Source organism: Spodoptera frugiperda, chromosome 22 (genome assembly GCF_023101765.2).
Source record: "Spodoptera frugiperda isolate SF20-4 chromosome 22, AGI-APGP_CSIRO_Sfru_2.0, whole genome shotgun sequence".
Classification (NCBI taxonomy): Eukaryota; Metazoa; Arthropoda; class Insecta; order Lepidoptera; family Noctuidae; genus Spodoptera; species Spodoptera frugiperda.
Genome location: NC_064233.1, coordinates 7279168 through 7300381, shown reverse-complemented (window position 1 = coordinate 7300381; position 21214 = coordinate 7279168). Strand labels below are relative to the sequence as shown.

The following is a 21214-nucleotide window of genomic DNA, read 5'->3' as shown; positions in this document are numbered from 1 at the left end:
ATAAAAACATTTCACATTTTCAAATTAAAACGTTGGTCGCCATGACACTACAAATATGACGTTACTGTTTATGTAAACATTAATGAAAACGCAAGCTCTTTAGGTATATGCCGTCATCCAAATATCAACTTTACCACCATATATTTAAGTCACATTTCTATTTGTCGCATAAAAACTTTTAACAATGTCGTTCCATAAAATAATCCATCTCTTTCTCTCATAGCTACAATAGTATATTCTAGAAACTTTTGATAAAAAATCCTTCTGAAGTCTTTTAAAAAAAGTATCGTTTCGAAGACACAGGAATATCAACTCTACTAACGTATCTAATAAGGTTCCTTACTGGTTGGTGAACATTTTCTCTACAGAATAATAATATATTTTCTTCTATTTTTTGTGATAAAACGTGAAATTTTGAACAAATTGTATACTTTAAATTACGTATTTTGTTATGAACTTTTCTTAATGAAAATACGGTCTCATTGGTCTTTTGGAAATACCAATTAAGAGTGAGAAAAAAAAAACAATAATTGGCACGATCTCATAATTCGAATAAAAGGTAGTAATATAAGGTCTCATAGTAGAACGAAAGACCAATGAGACAGTTGCTAACTTTCATAATGAAAAGACGGTCTCATTGATCTTTTGGAAATACTAATTAAGAGTGAGAAAAACAATAAAATTAGAACGATCTTATGATTTGTTTTCCAGATTCCATACAGTACTCCGTATTTCCAAAAGACCGTTCGGTCTTTCGGTGTACTGGCCAAAAGATGAATGAGACAGTTACTAACAACAATCTGACTTAAGTTCTCATGTTGAGTGGACCAAAAGATAAATTAGACTGTTCTAGAGAAGACATACAATTTGAATCCACAAGAAGACCGATGGTATTCAATGAAAGTAATTGTCTTTTTATAAAAAGACTAATAAGTTAATGTAATATTATAAATGCGAAGTCAAGTTTGTTTGTTACGTTTTACTACGTACTTATTTTGCTGTCTGGATTTTGATGGTTCTTGTTAAAAGATAGTAGAAGTACATTGGAGATAATACACAGAGAAGAAGAAGATAATAGAAGTTAGATTAATGGGTTCTTCTTGGATGAGAAAACAGCGAGGTAAAACAGAAGAAAATAGCCAATAATTGGAACAAGAATGGAAGCAAAAGTAAAGAGACAGACGTAGTTATTTTTCATTTTAGAGAAAACCTTCCTTATTGTTTAGGATAATAAGTTAAATTCCACCCAGAAGAGCTACGTTATTTTGTAACTTTCAATTCAGATGATTGAAATGAATGAATGAATTGAATGAATCTCATTGGTTGTGAGAATAATCTCGACCAAAGACAGGGCATGAATACGATCGAGCTTAGCCTAGCTTCTTTCTTTAACGCCTAGCTTCACTGACAGATAGACGGATGGACAATTCAATTTGACGTTTCAAAAGTGCCTTATTTAGGATTAATTGAAATAAATGCTTTGGCTTTGACTTTGACTTTGAGCTCACATCAAAAGGTTCAAATTGACAGTTACAAAATATCCTAGCAGTCCAGCCAAAGACTTAAACGTTCGCATCCATAATATCAGCAAACCAAGCCATTTTACACTTTAATCTTTTTACAATAAGATCTATTTTAGCACACCTGCCAGCTTCACTTCGGACCTCCTTGGAGAAACTCCTCAATGCAATCGGCCTGGTCTTCCTCTATTCCAATGAGGATCAGTTGGCTCTTGGAAACCATGAACAGAGACTCTCCATCTATCTCGTTGTCTGATAGAATTGATGCTGCGTCCGTCCAGCCAAATTTGAGGAGGTGGTTCGATAGGTCTGCGGTCTGGGGAGACAAAAGAATGTAATTTAGAACATGGATGTAAGGTTGATATTTGTAGGCGTATGAGTAATAAGAAGTTTAAAGGCCCAATTCTGTCTCATAAAAGACAACGGCACTTGTAACTTCTCTGGTGGTATCCATGGGTGTTGCTGATCAATTTTATCATAATGTACAACCATTAAAAAAACTACAGTGGGTACCTACCAACTTTTTACTAATCACTTCAAAACTTCGCAGCAAAATAGCCTTCAACGAGTAACGTTTCCAACACACTCATCCAACACACTCACAAAAGAAGATCTTGGTGTGGGGTATGGATATGGATTGGATTAAGAAAAAAGAAGAGACTAGCAAGAGAGAGTAAGACGAGAGGACGTTGCTAAACTTTAGAATTGAATCCAAGGTTACATCTAAATTAAAACTAAGCAACACTCATCACGTAAGTAATACATAAAATAAATGGTCTCACCGTCCAAGTTTTGACAAGAGAATGCTGTAGTCTTCTGAATGGATTCAAATTCTCAATTTCATCTTCTGCGGTAGATTCCGTGCTGATCTGTTTTGGTGCATTCAAATTTCCAATTTCGTCTTCTGCAGTACACTCGGGGTTGTACTGTTCTGGTGCATCCAAATTTTCATTTTCGCTTATTATTTGTTCTTCTAAATCTTGTGAAGTAGCATCTGTGATGATCTGCTCTGGTACATTGAAATATTCATTTACTTCTACTATTTTTTCTTCTGTTTCTTCTGCAATAGACTCCGTACTGTACTGTTCTGGTGCATCAAAATTTTCATTATTTATTATTTGTTCTTCTAAATTTTCTGCAGTAGACTCCGTGCTGTACTGTTCTGGTCCATTCAATACTTCTAATATATTTTCTTGTACATCTTCTGCAGTATACTGGGTGCTGATTTGTTCTGGTGCATCCAAATTTTCTTTTTCGCCTATTATATTTTCTTCTAAATCTTCTGCAATGTACTGTTCTGGTCCATCAAAATTTTCATTATCGCCTATTATTTTTTCTTCTAATTCATCTGCAGTATACTGAGTGCTGATCTGCTCTAGTGCTGATGAAGTGGTCATCAAAGGGAAAGATTTTTGGACCTGTAATTAAAAAGGTTTATTTATTAATGACATAAAACCTCCACATGTTTTAGCAATAACTAATATTGCGGGTGTCCATGGGTGGTCCGATTGCTTACCATCAGGTGATCTGTATGTTATCGACATATCGTAAAAATATGTGACTGTCCGACGAGGTTGCGTTGTGTGAGTGAGGTTACAGGAAGCCCCTCCGAAGGGAGGGCCCTTCCAATAATCCCAATACCCGATTCTCCTACAATCCTTAACTACTAATTTCCAAAACGCCAGGAACGCACTTGTAACGCTTCTGGTGTTTCGGGTGTCCATGGGTGGCACCGATTGCTTACCATCAGGTGATCCGTCAGCTCGTTTACGAACTTATATCATGAAAAAAATAATAATTATAAAGTGGAACTAACATATAGACTTACTGGGAAGGGATAACTCGACTCCTGAATAATGAATCCATCGATGACATGAGTCAAAACATGTTTCTTATCTCCCTTCACTCCTTCACTCTCCTTCTTTGCCTCATACACTACTCCCTTAAGTCCATCACTAGTCCCTGGTATCAGATCATCAAACTGTTGTTTCACAGCTAAAGAGAAACTGCTTTCATTGTCAACTGATTCAGTAGCTTTTGGTAATTCTAGTATACTGTCAGTATTTTTGTCAGTTTCATGAACAATATTATCTATGTCGTGTTTCGTTTTTAAATACACTCTTATGTTATTATTTGTTTCAATATTTTCTTCTGTATGTGGTTCTTCGATATTTGTTGCGTACTTGTCTAATAACAGACGTCTCAAGTTAACATAAGCTTCTTTAAAAACGACTTTCTCTTCAGCATTGTCATGTTCTTTGATTGTGATCTTATTATGAGTGCTTTCTTCGTCATTTTCTGTATTTATTTCTATTATTACTTTGCCATGTTTTTCGGGACTTGTTTCATTGTTATTCGACGCTGAATACTCATTTACATTTGATGGTCCGTCTCTAAATTCATTGGTTATGTCGTAACTATTACTATTTGTTGGTACAATATAATTCTGTAGCAAAATTCTCTTTAGATTGACATGAGCATCTTTGAAAACTGCTTTTTCTTCTTTTTCCATAATATCATCGTTTTCCTGGACTCTGTTTCCATTATCATTGCCATTGTCGTGAATCTCCGTTACTATAATATCATTCCTTTCCAAACGTTCGATAACCTTTTTCAGTTTTTCAATATTACTTTCAGCTGTTGCTATGTCTTTGTCAAAGTTTTCTCCTTGCTGTATGTTACTTGAATTCTTTGTGGCTTCTTTTTGAATACTTAATTTGTGTCTTACTGTACTCTGCTTAGGTCTATAGTTGCATGGTTTTGGAATCTGTACATGTATATCTGCATAAATATTAATGTCTATATCTCTATTTAATATATCAACTGCTGCACAATTCCTCGTATTCTTTGGATAAACTAAACCAAACCCTGGTTTCATAACAGAATTAACATATCTCCTATTTTTCACAAATCGATTATAAAACGATCGATTACCGATTCTCGACAGTTTTAATTTAAATTTCCTAGAATATCTATTGTAATATGAACGATTGTTGACTCGATTGTGAGAGGAACGATTGTTAGTATGTACTCGGATGAAATTCGATTTTATTTCCCAATCGTAATCGATTAGGATCGATTCCTCCCGATTATCTGATGATCAGCTTCTGACGAATGCACAGATAACGTCTGCATTTTCTTCCGTAACTCCTATACTGACTAGTTGGTTCTTTGAAACTAAGAATAAGGATTCTCCGTCTATCTCATGATCCTGGAATACTGATACTGTGTCCTTCCAATCGTATTTCATCAGGTGGCTGGAGAGATCTTCCACCTGTGGAAAAAGAAACATTTAGATTAAGAGTTAAAGATTTGGGATCTTTAGGACATTTTAGGTATGTGGGTAATCATGGTGGCCCGGAAGTTTAAGACGCCCGCTTCTCACGCATGAGAGTGAGGTTTCGAAACCTACCAACGGCAAGTACCAATGTATTTTTCTGAGTTATATGTACTTTCTAAGATTATTTAGACACCACTGACAAACGGTGAAGGAAAACATAGTAAGGACACCTGGGCTTTCTTATATAATTATAAGTTTGAAATTGCCACCTTCATGGAGCAATGCTGAAATCTTTCCATGCGCAAGAAGAGGCCTTTGGTCAGCAAATAGCCATTTAAAGTTTAGGAGTGGGACAAATAGGTACGTCATTTCTACGTATAAAACGTAACTAGCAGTGTCGTGAAACGCATATTCCAAATCAATATACTATCTTCGAAAGTATTTATTTCCGTAAGAAAATAAAAAATACGTCTGTAATATTTTAAAATAATCTATATGACGGACATTGAAATAAATGTTAATAGAATGCTTACCGTCCAAGTTTTAACAGTGGTATGCTGTAAATCAGCAAACGGGTTCATCTGCTTGACATCCTCTTTTTCCTCTTCTTCTTTCTTCTTCTCGCAGTGCAGAAGGAGATAGTGGAACGGTAACAATTGCCCGTCTACTTCTGGATTCTTCATCTCTTCTTTCATACACTCTTTCAGGGCATCTGTTGCTTCTGATTCAGCCTTCAGGTTGGCGTGTAGCGTCTTCTCTATTAGTGGTTTTCTGATCTGTAAAAATATATATTTTTTTAATTAACAGAGTTTTTTTACTATTGATGGGCCGACGTTTGGCCTCTATCTCACCTGATGGTAAGTAATGATGCGGCCTACGATGGAGCACGTCTGCCCATAAGCAACCTATTCACTCGGGCTTTGAAGACACCCAGGTTATAGCCATCAGGAAATACAGGTTTTTTAATGTAAATCTTTGTATCCTTGAGTTGGTCGTTAAGTACTTTTCTCAAACATAAAATTAGATGTGGAACAATAATTTTAGATCACACAAAGAGTTATTTTTGTCGTCGCCGGGAGTCGAACCCGCGGTAACAAGAGACAAACAAACACATTCACTTTTATAATAATTAGTATGGAAGTTAAAAATAGCATTAAGAAAGTTTTTCCACCAGAAATATGCTATGTTTCTTTGCTGTGGATGCGTTTGGCTTCCACCAAACATATTTACAGCTACAACAAAGGCTACAGCTATAAGTAAAGTAGCAGACACAGCAACGGCTACAGTTACAGCTACTGCTACAGCAGCAGCTACAGCAATGGCTATAGCTATGGCTACAGCTGCAGCTACAGCTACTCCTACAGTAGCAGCTAAGCCATGTTTTTTTATATGAAAATCATGGCTTGCTCTTCCTTGCACCGCTACATAGGTTAGTATCAGCGGAAACGGTCACAGTTTCACAGCTTAGCTATTACTGTGTGTCTTCGTAGTGTAGCTACATAGCACATCTCTGGTGGAATAAGCATCTACTTACTACATCAACTCGTATCGTTCTCAAATAAAATAAATTTGAAACTCACCGGAAAAGCGAAGTTGGACTCTTGAATAACATAACCATCGACTACATGTGTGAGTATGTCTTGTTTCTGCGGATACCTCTCAGGTATGTCCATCTTCTCATCCTTAACCTCAATAATCTGATCCTTAGACTCATCTATCACTAATTTCCCTTCCTGTATATCAGGACTCTTATTTTCTTCCTCTCTTTTAACAACATCTTTCGAAACATCACTCTTAACTTCAACAACTTTCTTCTCTGTAGCAATATTTACATCAACTTTCACGGTTTCAGTCTGTGGTATGCTAACAGCTTTTTCAGGCTGGACCTTATCAACAGGCGGTTCAGTCATTACCGCGTCTTTTTCAGTCTGTACCTCATTATCAGTCCTAGTTTCAGTCGCATTTTGAACACTTTCTGGCGTTTTATTCTCTACAACCTGTATAGGTAACGTATCATTTATTTTGTCTTGTAAAACTCTGCCTCGAGCTTGTGTGAACACTGTGTTTCTTATAAGTTTATCGCTCTCAGTAACGGGAGCTATCACAGTCCTTGTTTCATTTATACTTTTTTTGTTAGCATCCGATGTTTCTGGCGCTTCTACCACCATCAGCTGTGGAGCGGGTGTCATTTGCACAGCAGTACTGTTCATTTTAACATTATTCGTATTACTTTTACTATGCTGAGGACTTGTGTTCGTACCTATTTCGTTAGATATCTTAGTAATAGTAATACCCTGTTGTATATTCTTGTATATCGGTTTGGGTGGCGGTTGCGGTGCCATTTTATGTTCTATTTCGTCTGGCGATTCGCTTTTTCTTTTCCTACTTACATTCGGGTTGTTTAAGAAGTTCGTGTTTGTGGCTATATTTGAAACTACTGTGTGGCTGTTTGCTCTTTCTTGGTTGTACTGTGTGGGTGGGGGAGGGGGTTGCACGGGTATGTGTAGAGGTTGTTGTACTGGTATATTTGGCTGTGGTTGCATTTTAGGTACGTTTGGGCTCTCGAACCGGCGCCTCGGTTGTATAGGTCTGCAGTTGTAGTTCTGAGCAAAGTTCCTCACTTGCGGCGGCGCTGTGCCCACAGTATTCATCACTTTGTTCGGTTCTGACGGTGGCTGCGGAGGCTTCATGGTAATGTTTTGAATATTCTGTATATTTTGTACATTCTGAACAGGTTGAGCGTTTTGCACGTTTGGTATAGTTTGTACGTTTTGCACGTTCATCATATTGTTACCCATTATCTGTGGTCTGACAGGATTCACATTTTGCGGCATTCTTTGCCCAATGTTTTGGACAAATGTTTGGCCAGCATTTGCTTGCTGTATTTGTAGGTTTTGCATGTTGGCCATGGCTTGCATGTTCTGTATCTGGTTTAGCGACATGACGGGCCTGGCTATGTTCATTTGTTGGTTCATTTGGGGTCTTACGTTCATGTATACCTGCCTTTGAACATCTACGGGTTGTGGCTGGTTCTGTACCTGTCTCTGTACGTTTATTTGATTCTGTATCATTTGTGGGTTTGTCTGCATTTGTTGGGGGTTGGGGGTCGCTGTCATGTTCCTGTCGTTTGGCTGCATATTTGGTTGCACAGTTTGTACCATGTTTGGCACAATGTTGGCTATCTGCATCCCTTGGTTGGGTTGTTGGTTTTGGGCCAACATGTGCTGTTGGAGTTGGAAGTTGGCGAAGTTCTGTTGGAGGTATAGTTGGTTCTGGTCTATTTGTGGTTGGACCTGGTGCACCACGTTGTTGGGCAGCTGCTGGACGTAGACCACTGGGTTCGGTGCCGGCCTGTTCATCCATGGTGGTGGGTTCTGTGGGTTGATGAAGAAGGTCTGGTTTGGCTGGATCTGATCTCCTGGAACAATTTTATTACTATTTACGGTCTGTATTGGTATGTAACACCGAGAATGATATTTTGTTATATAAGTTATTGAAAATTAAACTGTATTTTGCTCTGTATAAAGTTTACTTTTGTTTAAAACTTTCGTAATTTCCAACATTTTTTTTTTGTGTCTCTTTCAGTTTACTTCTCAAACATATAGATAAAGGAAAATAAACTTTAACTCTTTTGCAATTAGGTTTACTATTGTCTAAACTTTTACATACAAAAAGTTTATTGATAACAATCGTTATCTATATAAACATAAGGTTCAAATTCGTTTGCTGTATATGGTACTCACCAGGTTGGACCAGCACTTGTGTCTCGTACACGAATCGAACCGGACACAACACCATCTGCTGCTGCATGGCCTGCTGACCCCTGTACAAACATAGAATTGAAGATATTAGATAAATGTGGTATATACAGACGTATAGACTACTTTGCGTTTAAGTAAGAAGTTTTGGATGTTAGATTCCCAGGTTGGGTAAAGAACTATTCGATTTTTTATGGGATAGGCGGGCAGACGGATTACCTGATGGTAAGCAATCGCCGCCGCCCATGGACTGCCGAAACACCAGAGGCGTTATAATTGCGTTGCGGTCTTTAGGAATTTCAGGATTGTTGGGGAATCGGGGATTGGGAAGGGGGTAATTGGGTCTCCGATAACCTCGCTCACACATCGCAAGCGTTGTTTCACGTCGGTTGTCTGTGAGGCCGTGGTATCACTCCGGTCGAGCCGGCTCATTGGTGCCGAAGCATGGCTCTCACAACTAACTCTTTAAAGTAGTAATAAATACTTAAATATACATACCCTATGGGTTCCGCCTGATTCATTGGTTGCTGCATCTGTAAACAAACAAACGTAAATAATTAAAACAACTAATAATTAAATATATTAAGACAATCGGCGAAGCGCCACCGCTTATTGGTAGATATCCCACCCACTCGCACGAAGCGCTTCGCTTCAAGCTTCCTTGTGCGAACTGCTAGGGAGTGGAACTCCTTGCCGGAGTCTGTGTTTCTTGATGGGTATAACCTGGGTGTCTTCAAAGCCCGAGTGAATAGGTTGCTTATGGGGAGACATACTCCACCTTAGGCCGCATCATAAGCCACTAGACGAGATAGCGGTCAAAAGTAGACTCATCCTATGTAAAGAAAAGGTACAAACATAGGTATCATCTAAGTCTGATACTCCCTCTTGCCTCACCCAAGGCGGCAGAAGTCATTGGATGAACTCAACAACAACGGCTCAATAAAAATACTATTCCATTTAAGCTTCAAAAAGTATCTTCAATATAAAGAATTTGAACGTACGACCTCGAGACGTTACATTTACAACTGGTTGCGCCCGCGCACCCCTGACCACAAACAACTGTAGCACAGCTGTAACTTTGCCACGAGACCATTATCATTTATTGTATTGGAAAACATTTATTTAAATAATAATTCTCCGCTTACAAGATGCAATACAATAAAATATTTTCCAAACTAAAAATTTAATTTTAACGATAATCGAACTTGCGAATTCGAAATCATCGGTAGAATAATTATATAGCAACGGTTGAGCATAGGATCTCTCGTCTGAAGCCCTTATTACTAAATTGCATTATTATTATTATATCAGCAATGGTACGGAGATTTTCATTGCAACCGATAGAAATAAGCTTAGGCCTAAAGGTGCTTTTCCACCAGAGATGTGCTATGTAGCTATGCTACGAAGATGTAATAGCTAAGCTTTGAAACTATGTGATCGTTTCAACAGATACTAAGCTATGTAGCTGTCCGAGGAAGATGCGCAGTTCGAGTATGCGATGTATCGATAGTAGGGAAGCCATCCATAGCACACACTCATAGCACGCATCTTTCCATATAACAAAAATAGCTTGGCTAAGTCTGTTTCCACCAGTACCACCCTAAGCCTTTTGTTACTGGTAATTATTTGTTAATAATAATATTATTTAGGTATGGATCACACAAGGAGTTGCTCCATGCGAGAATCGAACCCGATAGACGTACGACAGCCCAGCCACCGCACCGCTCCAATCATGCAGTTTTTTCACTATTTTTCTATTAAATTCCATTCTATTACTACAAACTGTTACAAATTTACAATGATTAGTTGGGCCTAAGTTTTGTTTCGCAAACCGGAAAATAACTTAAAACATAGTGTTAGTGGTTTTCCTTACATATTATTGCGACCAAATTAATTGGGACTAGCAGGATAATATATTATATTCGTATATAAAGATAGCCTACTATGTTAAATTTAGCAAAACAATCGTCACGCCTTTTTATCCCCGAAGGGGTAGGCAGAGTTCTTCCCCAACAGATATCATCATATCACATCATCATCTAGACAGTTGAAAGGAACAATAATATATCTACAGAGTTGTAGCCACAATTTGTGTGAACAAAGAATTGTTGTGTCTGGAAATCAAAAAAAGCGACAACTTGCACAATAGACTTTAAAAAAAACCTTTTTTAAGGGGGTAAAATCATCCAATTACTTCTTTCGCCTTGGATAAGGCGTGAGTAAGTGTCAGACTCTTACTGACTAAAAACCACCCCGTTCCTACTCCTGCTTTTCGAGCCGGAGCCCCGGTAAACCTGTTAGGTAGTCCGCAGCTCCGAATATCCTACTTTAAAAGTCTACTTAGTCTGTAAAATACACAACATTTTTTACTTTAAAAAGTTACGTAGCGAGGTAAGTATAGGCACTCCCGAGATTACGGTAGAAAGAGGGACGAAATATCAATAGGGGAGACTAGGGGTGAATGCATGGTGGACACTATAAAAATTCAAAATTAAAATGTAAAACATGTCTGGGTAGTTGGTCGAGTGGGTCCATTCCCCAGGTCGATTTGTTTATTGTATAAGCCGGTAAACGAGCAGACGGATCACCTGATGGTAAGCAATCGCCGCCTCTCATGGACACTTGAAACACCAGAGGCGTTACAAGTGCGTTGCCGGCCTTTTGGTGGTTAGGAATTTAAGGATTGTTAGGGAATCGGGGATTGGGAAGATTGGGTTAAAATATTATTGAGTTTCTTTCGATTTTTCTCGGCGTTTGTGTGTACAAAGACAAAGACTATAAAAAGCAAAAACAAAAATTCAGTCGAATTGAGAACCTCGTCCTTTTTTTGAAGTCAGTTAAAAATAGAAATGTTACGCTCATTACCGTTAAAAAAATGATAACAAAGTTACTTTAACCAACCCTAAGGCCCACTTAATAATAGAGATGATGACGGAGTATGAAAATTAAAAATCAATTTAGTTCGTCAGTAAGGTAATGAAAAAATATTAGACACGTATTTTTTTATTTTGTCATATAAGATAACTAACAATACTCAGATAAAACGTACGTTTCTACGTATAAAACGTATTTAGAAGCGACATCACGCGATATTTAAAATCGATATATCTTCGAAAGTATTTGTTTCCGAGAAAAAATAAAAAACACGTCATGTCTAATGTTTTAAAATAATCTACAAGACGGACATTAAAATAAAAATTAGTCATCTATCCTATTGCAGGAGCAGCCAAAAATTAATATTAACACATTAACCGCCATGGGAGGGTAAAAATGACCGATGCTAGCAGAGCAGATTTGCCTTCAACCGATTTTTGTTGGCACTCAAAGTATTAATACAATCAAAAAGCAAAAAATACACAACATACACAAACAGGAAACAACCCTTTATAACCTTAAAAAAAACTTCATTATGAACTACAAAAACAAAGTTACAAGTTACTCAACAATAAAATCGCGTGCCAAACTCGATGCGGTATGGTTTCCTAACAATTACACTAACCACAGCCCTGAATTAGCAATAACTAATGACATTACAAACTTGACAGTCTGTCAGCCAACCCTGGTGATTATTATGCCCCCGGGATTCGAATGGACATCCCCTATTCGCTAGACAGTGGGGTATCGCTTCAAAACTAATTTTTTGATATTTATTTTGCTGTGTAAATGAAGATTTTTGATTCAAAGTGAGTAATGAACTTTTTTTTCGGAATCCAGAAAGAGTTTGTGATGCTTTTTACTATTTAATTTTTATTTTTTTAGATTAGTGCCTTCAAAATATTTGGAAGAATAGGTGCGCTAATAGTAAAGTAAGGTAACACCCATTTTACACAAGTCATAAGTTTGAGAAGGGATGAGCCTATTGCCATTGTGACAATCCTATTTACGTCCATGTGCGACGGGGATTGCCAACCCAAAAAAGGAAACCCGGGATTGTATGATTAGTCGCAAGTTTATGTGACGACTCGACAGAAAAAGTCATTATAATAATTTTATTGTAATTAACTAAAATTTCGTTCGTTAGTCAAATACGTTCGCAACCGCTGAGCAAAATGTTTTTAAACCAACGTTTCAGTACGATACTAAATATTTAAATTTTGACAAGGTTAAAAGTAGGTACATACTTTCAGTATCAAAATTCTTAACACTTCTAGATAATACAACGTGGTGTCTGGGTATTTAACACGATTTCTGATAATTGATAATACTGACATTTTTCAAACAAGTATCACAATATCATTTGTCATTGCAACTGATTACTTTTTTAAAGGGGGATACCCTAATGTACCTACATAAAAAATGGTGCATATGCACTGAAAAAAATATAAAAGTTATAAATAGGAGCACTATAAATGCACCCTAAAGCTAAGCGTCCACAGGCCCGCATCGTACGCATCACACGCATCGTACGCATTCCGTATGACGTCATCAGTACGCATCGCATGTAGGCATTGTCGATGATGCGGTCCGTACGATATACAAGACAGCAAGTGCGACTGCCGCACAAGGGGTCTCGGGTTCGAATCCCGGGTCGGGCAAAGTATTATTGAGCTTTTTTCGGATTTTCGAAAAATTACTCGGTAGTAGCACGGAGTCTGGAATTATGTCCATTATATGGCAATAGGCTCACCCCCTACTACATGGGACTTATAACCCAAATGGATGAAAAGTGGGTGTACATTGTGTAGCGGCATTACGTGCCGTAATGTGCACCTCTGCCTATCCCTTCGGGGGGAAAAGGCGTGACGTTATTTACATTTTTTTTTTCAACTAATATCAGTTGCGTACGATGCGGGCCTGTGGACGCGTACCTACTTTAAAACAACCCCTTTTTAAAGAAAATCACAATTTAGATTGTACGTCCTATAATTAGCAAAACATCTATACTCCAATTCACCCCTATCTACCCTTTGTGACTCGATTCATAATTGAACAGACACTAGCATATCAAACTATACCTTCACATTAATCGATTTTCGTCTTTACTACTGTACGTTAAGGTTGAAATTCCCATCTAGGTATAAGTCAAAATGGTTTATCTTGATGCGATGTTGTGCCGTGATTGAACAGACATTTGCACATCAAACTATCCCCATCTCGTTAATTGATTTTCATCTTCATCACACCGATATTAAGGTTGAAAGTCGCTTGAAGTTGTAGCTTCAAAATAGTATACCTTGATGTGATTTCGACTACTGAATTTGAAAGCTTGCCACCTGCAAAGGGGTGGCTTTTTTGGACGAAAAAAAACCAAAAGGCCAAGTGCGAGTCGGATTCTCGCGTGAAGGGTTCTGTACTATTCCTACATTTATTAATTCGACCAAAAAATGTCATTAAAAGTAAAATAGTATTAAGACAATATTTAAAAAAAGGCCTCGTCATGACGGCAATAGAAACACGCCATGTCTTATTTTAACTATCTAGCTATCACACTTATCCGGAGCTGCGGACTACCTAGCAGGTTACTGGGGCTCCGGCTCGAAAAGCAGGAGTAGGAACGGGGTGGTTTTTAGTCAGTAAGAGTCTGGCACTCCCTCTCGCCTCGCCCAAGGCAGGAGAAGAAGCATTGGATGATTTTCCCCCTTCAAATAATATAGCTTAGCACGGTTCATGAGGTATAACCAAGTGATTTTGCATTACGTGATCCTTGCATTACCTTGGGGAATTGGAAACTATTTCGTTTTATATTCTCCTCTAATTATATCTTCTGATTTATTTCGTTGCGGGATCCAAGACAGTTATTCATGTCCCTGGGACGCGTCGGACTTCAGTGTTCCGGTGTTTTCATGGTTGTATCTACTGTAGATCCTAGTGCACAGGAGTTGCAACGGTTTTGAAAGTTATGGAGGACTTATCCCAAAAAAAATACAGTCTGATGATAGACAGACAGACAGATGGATAGCGTATATAAGTCTGAGGTCCCCGTTTTTTACCTTATGAGTGAGGAACTCTAAAAACTGGATTTAAAGGCGTCGCCCGTAGGGATGAAACTCGTCGGGTATAAAAAGTAGGGTGCTCTGCTTTTGTGAGGGGATCAGAGAGGTAATTATTGGGTTGATAGGTCGAGTGGTTTATAGGGCTACTGCTGAGTAGAGCGTCTGGAGTTTGATGCAGTTGGGTAGAGGTTTTTTTTTGGCTCTCACTAATATGTGTGTGAATAAGTGTGGGAGAGCCATGCTTTGGCCTGAAAACCGATGTGGAACAACTTGCGTTGTGTTTCGTTGTGTGAGTGAGATTACTGGAGGCCTAATTAATTCTTAATCCCCGATTCCCCAACAACCCTTAAATTCCTGATCCCCAAAAGGCCGGCAACGACTTGTAACGTGTCTGGTGTTTCGTGTGTCCATGGGCGGCGGCGGCTTACCATCAGTTGATCCGGTGCTCGTTTCCCGACTTATATCATAAAAAATATATCATAGCAGATCAAGCTGAAGTGCCAGTGGGCAGAGCAAATTTCTCCTAGAACCGACGGCCCCTAGGGCAGGAAGGTTCTCGAAAAAGGCCACCACATACTGACAAACGCAATGCAGGAAGTCCACCTATGAGGTGAACAGATGGCTTGATTAAGGTCGCAGTGAGACGCTGGATGCAAATCGCTTCCAAGCAGTCGATGTGGAAGTCACTGGGGGAGGACAATGCGAGGCAGTGGAAACTATGGCTGAGATGATGCTGATGATAGTGATTATGAGACTCCTAGTAGAAGTAGTAAAATATGAGTGTTAAATTAAATAAGTGCACCTTTTATTTGATGGGGAAAAATCATCCAATGACTTCTCCCGCCTTGGGTGGGGTGATAGGTCGAGTGTCAGGCTCTTACTGACTAAAAACCACCCCGTTCCTACTCCTGCTTTGCGAGCCAGAAAGATGAAGATAAGGGTGGGAGAGTTATGCTTCGGCACTGCCTGCTAGTCTGATACCACGGTCTCACAGAAAACCGACGTGAAATGACGAACAATGTGTTTCGTTGTGTGAGATTACCAGAGGCCTAATTAACCTCCCCAATCTTCCCAATTCCCTGATTCCCCAATAACCTTTAAATTCCTAACCCCTAAAAGCCCAGCAACGCAATTATAACGCCTCTGGTGTTTCAAGTGTCCATGGGCGACGGCGATTGCTTACCATCAAGTGATCCGTCTGCTCGTTTACCGGTTTATACTATATAAAAAAGATATAATAAATAACACGCTTGTCTATGATAATAGGGTAAACTGAGATATTTATAATTAGCGTCACTATTTTTTTTTAAACTATCTATTCTATGGATCCTTTTAACTGAGCGTGACAGCTTCAATGCCAAGCAAAAAAGGACCTTATGACTGTTCGGAGAAATAACAAAATTGTTGAGCACCTAGTTTCACTGACGGACAGACTGACAGACTATTGTTTATTTCTTTCTTTGTTGACGTTTCAAAAGTATCTAAGTATTTATGGTTTAATTGGAATAAATGATTTGACTTTGACTTTGTTCTTACCATTATTTATAGTCATTCTTTTTTTAATGTCTGTTTGTCTGTTACGTTAAATATGCTAAACTAAATTTGGTAAAAATATGGAGATAGATAGATAGACTACTATCTATCTATCTCCATATTTTTACCAAATACGTGGCTAAAATCTAGGCACTCAGACAGGCTATCTAGGCCCTAGGCAGTTTTAATAGCAAATCATCACCTACGTCTCCTACTAAGAGGGAAGTTGCCTCACCACTTATATCTTAGAGACAGCCTAAAAGAGAGTTTGTCATAATCACCAAGCTTATCAATTAACTTGGGGATTAATAATAATTGCACTTAAGCCATCGACAGTTCTATAGGACACTACAGATCATTCCTCAATGGCTTTTTTGAAGAAGGTAAAATCATACAATGACTTCTTCTATCTAGAGTGAGGCGAGAGGGAGTGTCAGACTCTTACTGACTAAAAACCACCCCGTCTCTACTCCTGCTCTTCGAGGCAGGGCCCCGGTAACCCGATAGGTAGTCCGTAGCTATTCTTCATTGGCTAGTTTTCATTTTAGTGCAATACAAAACACAAAAAAAACATTTTCATAACAAAAAAAAAATTATTACGAAAAAAAAATTGAAAAGAGGAGAATGGGGCATAACAACACATGTAGTATAAGTTTGCAACAATAGTTTAGCAATAAATAATAATTATTTGCAATATTGCAGTATATATTTTTTTTGTGTAACAGACCCTACTAATACTAAATGAAAAAAAAAACATGGCTCTATTCATCCCACAAAATTTGCGAAAAGGCATTGTCAAATGCGACCTTGAACAAAAATTGTGAAAAATAAAAAAATTGCTTTGTTTTTTTATATAATGATCACATGGGTAAAAGTAAATACCTTATTTTTTTTTGTTATGGTTATAACTTTATGATATTTATTTCTTTAATTTTTATGAAACGTTGCCCCACACTAGGATTTTCTCCTGTGTCGTGGGTGCGTTTACAAACATACAATTTTACATACACATGACACCCAGACCCGAAACAACAATTTGTGGATCACACAAAGAGTTGCTCCGTGCGAGCTCGAACCCGCTACACGTTACACGGTAGCCAGTAGCCCAGCTACCACACCAACCATGCAGTCAGTGATATGAAACGGTGTTATGTGTTAGAGGGGTGAGTAGAGGTGATACCTATTCATTAAATGTTTTTTTTTTTTATAATAAGGGTTGAGTCTATGCACGCTAAGTTCAACCCCAGACTATGAGGACTAGTAATGTGAGTTATATAGTAATAGGGGGTGAGCCTATTGCCATACAATGGAGTCATTTCTAGACTATATGTTTTTTTTTTTTGAAAATTCAAATGGTATTGTAATTTGGCATAACCTAAATATCGAACCTATAAAAGAGATTCGTAGATTTGACATAAAATCCACATAGCCTACTTTGACTGACTTGAGAATCGACTTTAGAACCACGTGGTCCATAACAGTTTTAAGTCTCACAAGACTTTTAAGATCAAAATTTAGGCCTATCCCAAAAAAAAAATCTCAAAAAAACTATAATTAACTACACACACATAAAACGACTACACATTAAGGTTATAACCTTAAAAAACGCTATCAAACAGCGTAACCATCAAAAACGATGAAGCCGTTTCGGAGAAATGCACACACAAACGCTCCTAACTTGCTTCGCGACCACCATCTTTAGCCCCCTCGTAAATCACCATCCAACAATTCAATGGAAACGTATTATTTGCTCTTATTATTACCCCATTTCCAACATTATATGCCCTATCTTCTCCACATAAGGTTCAAAATCCATTGGCACACCAAAATCCCTTCGCTCACAAAGGCTATTCATGTACACCAATAGAATATGGACTCTAGTACTTAGTAAATAAGGTTTATTATGTATATAAGGGATAGAAGTAATAATAATTCCTGTGCAGCGGATGGCGGCAGACATTTTATTTTTTTTATCTTAACGTAGTGATGTGGTTGTGATCGATAGAATTTTTTTTTCGTGGTATTTTTTTATCGATATTTTTGTGTATTTTTTTTTAATAAATATTTTTAATTAATTTTATTGAAGTGAAAGTAATTTTTCGGAAGCATTTTTTTGACAATTCTAAGGATTTTCCACTTTTGAAAAACCTTAATGAAATCTAACTTATTCTGTGATCTAACTTACAACTTCAAAGCTAAGTCCTAAGTGTAACGAAGAAAGAGTGTTTGTCACAATTTCACTCCTATTGCTATCTACCTTATTTGATGAATTTTGGTACAAAGTTGAACCAAATTCTGAAAACTGATATAGGCTTTGTGATTTGTAAAAATAAAGCACATAAGTAAATAAGTTTTTAAATTACTAACTTAATGTAAATTAACGCGAGCAAAGGCAGAGTTAAGCAAAAATATATATTTTATGATGAATATTGTGAGACATACTAAATTAACTAAAAATCACGGTTTACCCATGTACATTAATGGAGAAAAGCTCGACTAGTTTCGATTCTGACTACCATAAATCTATTTAGAAATCGTTTTATTAAGCACAAAATACTTCCATTCACTTGTAAAGAGATCCTTATCATACTTCCCAAGAAATCAGATTTCATACCCACGGGAAGAATAACGGTGGTTTTATTTTTCTAAGGGCTCAGATTGATCAGGTGTACTCAGAATAAATTAGCATCGATAGATTTGATGTTTTTAAAATTATGTAATAGTAGCTATGTTTAAAATGGCTGGTGCATTCTTTATTTATTGCTATAATGCATTAGTTGCATTGAAATTATCATAAAATGTCTATGTAGATATTTTTGTAATAGTAGTCGCTTTGCAAAATGCAATGACAGATAGTCTAATCTATTAAAATCTTATAGAAAAAAAAACATAACTCAAGGTAACCTAAAGGTTATACTTAAACTCAATTTAAAACGATTTTAAATAAAAATCTGAAAACTGTATTCAATAAAATATTTTCAATTTTAAATTATGAAACTAATTCCCATAATTAAAAATATAGCTAAATTAAATAACGAAACAATATAGGAGGGGGTACTAATTATAAAATATGACACAAAAAATTCACACAAGCCAAAAAATTATCGACAACTAAAATATATCGATAAAAAACCACTCGAAAATTACAACACTAATATTAATGTAGGGCGCCACAGGGGAACGCCAAACACGCCGAGTTCTCTATAAATAAAGTCGCTCATGCCAGAAAGAGACGCAAACACAATAACAAACACCGCGAGAAAGGGACACAACATAATATCCAATCAAAATATGCAGTAACAGCATTTTAGGCTTTAATGTGAAGTAATAAGAAACTGTGTTATTGTTAACTCGACGCAAATTGTCATTTGAAGCCATCTTGCGTAGTCTAGTGACAGACAGACAGTACATCCACGCTAAAACGTATGTAAACAAACAAACTATGACACCAAAAATCGATATTTCACCCAAAATCCACTGGAACACGGTAAAACACTAAAATAACACTGTCCCACTATAGCAAATCGATTAAAAAACTAACGGAATCAGTAATTGAATTCGTATTTCAAATGGCCGTGACGTCACGCTCGAAATTCGAAGTTATTTCAGTGTTACAACACAGTACTGCTAGTAAAATTGGAATTTTTGACGTTTTACCACCAAAATACGCACTCAAACGCGATTCTATATTGATATCTATATGAAATAATGTGCACTCCACTTACGGTAACAGATCCACAGCGATGGTGTCTTCTTAAACGTCAAAAAACTATAGAAAACGTATCAAAACGTCACGATTAAACTCACTCCGGACATCTTTCGAAACGAAATGGCTGCACGAATAACATAAAAGATACGGTCACAGTGTATAGCCGATCTACTATGAAACCCTCAGCGACAGCCGCTCGCGACAGCAAAGCGATACTCTCAGTACTGCGCGGTATCGATTTTACAACCGGCCCGACTTTGTGGTACGGGGGCCGCCTAACCAATGATAAAACAGTGAATAACAACGCACGGTATTGGACGGGACGTGTTTCGAAATTCAAACACGTTCCATGACCCCAATATCCTCTCTACGAGACGGGTAAACTGAACAAATATGCGTATGTCTCACTCATGCTTACGTAGATTAGTCACGAGTTAGAGTGAGACGGCTAAAGTAATTTTTTTCGACTTCAAACGGAAAGACGACTTAAGAAATTACTTTTGAGTAGTAATCGATTTATAATCAGCTTTATTAAAAGTGGGTAAGGTTGATAATCCGGTCGCAAGTTGGCTGTCTTGGTGCAGTGATGTCATCTGAATAGAATGGCTGATGCTATGAATTATTCACATGATTTGGGCCTATTTGTTGACTTTATGTTCAACGTTGCATCGTAAAAGTATTTATTTATAATGCCTCTGTGGTTTTATATTCAAATATATATCTGTCTTCATAAGCTATGTGTTTTATTTACTTGAAAATAATCCGGTTTTCGTTGAGCGAATCCATTTTATTTTGCCGTCGGGAAACAATGAAAGAAGTATTTTAAAGACATGTTGATTTTCAACACAAATTACTTTATAATGAAGCAAGATAATTATGACAAAAGAACATAGTAGTTTCATAGAACAAAAATAACATTTCCAAATATATACATTTACGCCTAATGGCAGAAAAATTGTCAAAATTTGCAACGATTTGGCAAAGTCTTTTAAGCCACGAAATCTCCACACTATATGTAATCATTAGTTTAATAAGAAAACTCGATACTAATATTGCAATAGCTTGAATATGAAACCTCATTATGACAAAGGATTTTAATTAGATTGCAATTTGTTTTCTGTGACTTGACGAGTGTCCTATTGCGATGATTGAGCCATAGTATTGTCAAGTGCTTTCAAATTCTTAATTGTTCGTACTTTACTTATTTTGAGGTTATCTAATTTATTTATTTTATGATTGATTACAATTTTTTTATGCAATAGACTCACCCCTTGTTACATGGGACTTAGAGCACAAATGGTTAAAAGTGGGTGTACGAGTACATTGTATAGTGGCATTACGTGCTGTAATGTGCACCTCTGTCTACCCCTTCGAGGATAAAAGGCGTGACGATGCATATTATAATACAATATTTTTTTCGTTTACAATTTTTTGTTTTTTTTTTTAGAGGACTAATCAAATTTTCATCTAACAATCAAATC

At 37.3% G+C, this 21214-nt stretch overlaps 1 protein-coding gene and 1 long non-coding RNA gene across 4 annotated transcripts in view; one reads left to right on the top strand and one right to left on the bottom strand.

Annotated features, from left to right (window-relative positions):
- Positions 1 to 2808: 2808 nt before the first annotated feature.
- Positions 2809 to 20380, bottom strand: LOC118279899 (polyhomeotic-like protein 3). 3 transcript variants are annotated; one of them, XM_050702612.1, is made up of 7 exons: positions 19750 to 20380; positions 9057 to 9091; positions 8546 to 8623; positions 6381 to 8226; positions 5334 to 5576; positions 3349 to 4794; positions 2809 to 2938 (listed from the first exon to the last, which is right to left on the bottom strand). In XM_050702612.1, the coding sequence occupies exons 2-6, from the start codon at positions 9089 to 9091 to the stop codon at positions 4621 to 4623; spliced, it is 2376 nt and encodes a 791-aa protein (XP_050558569.1). In that variant the 5' UTR covers positions 19750 to 20380; the 3' UTR covers positions 2809 to 2938; positions 3349 to 4620. The 3 variants fall into 3 exon arrangements, with proteins under 3 accessions (XP_050558569.1, XP_035455634.2, XP_035455635.2); XM_035599741.2 differs by having other exon boundaries at positions 6381 to 8218; positions 8544 to 8623; positions 19750 to 20379; XM_035599742.2 differs by having other exon boundaries at positions 6381 to 8215; positions 8544 to 8623; positions 19750 to 20378.
- The window catches only part of LOC126912124 (uncharacterized), a 120575-nt gene continuing 108537 nt past the window's right edge, over positions 9177 to 21214 (top strand). The window contains exon 1 of the long non-coding RNA XR_007706767.1: positions 9177 to 9310. This is a non-coding gene — a long non-coding RNA (uncharacterized LOC126912124). The remainder of the gene's footprint in view (positions 9311 to 21214) is intronic.

Bases quoted from the DNA above. Each gene is read 5' to 3' on its own strand.
- LOC118279899 (XM_050702612.1), bottom strand. From the start codon at position 9,091: ATGCAGCAACCAATGAATCAGGCGGAACCCATAGG. The intron at 8,624-9,056 runs GTATGTATATTT...ATGTTTGTACAG, and splicing joins AATCAGGCGGAACCCATAGG to GGGTCAGCAGGCCATGCAGC. The intron at 8,227-8,545 runs TGGTGAGTACCA...TAGTAATAAAAT, and splicing joins ACACAAGTGCTGGTCCAACC to TGTTCCAGGAGATCAGATCC.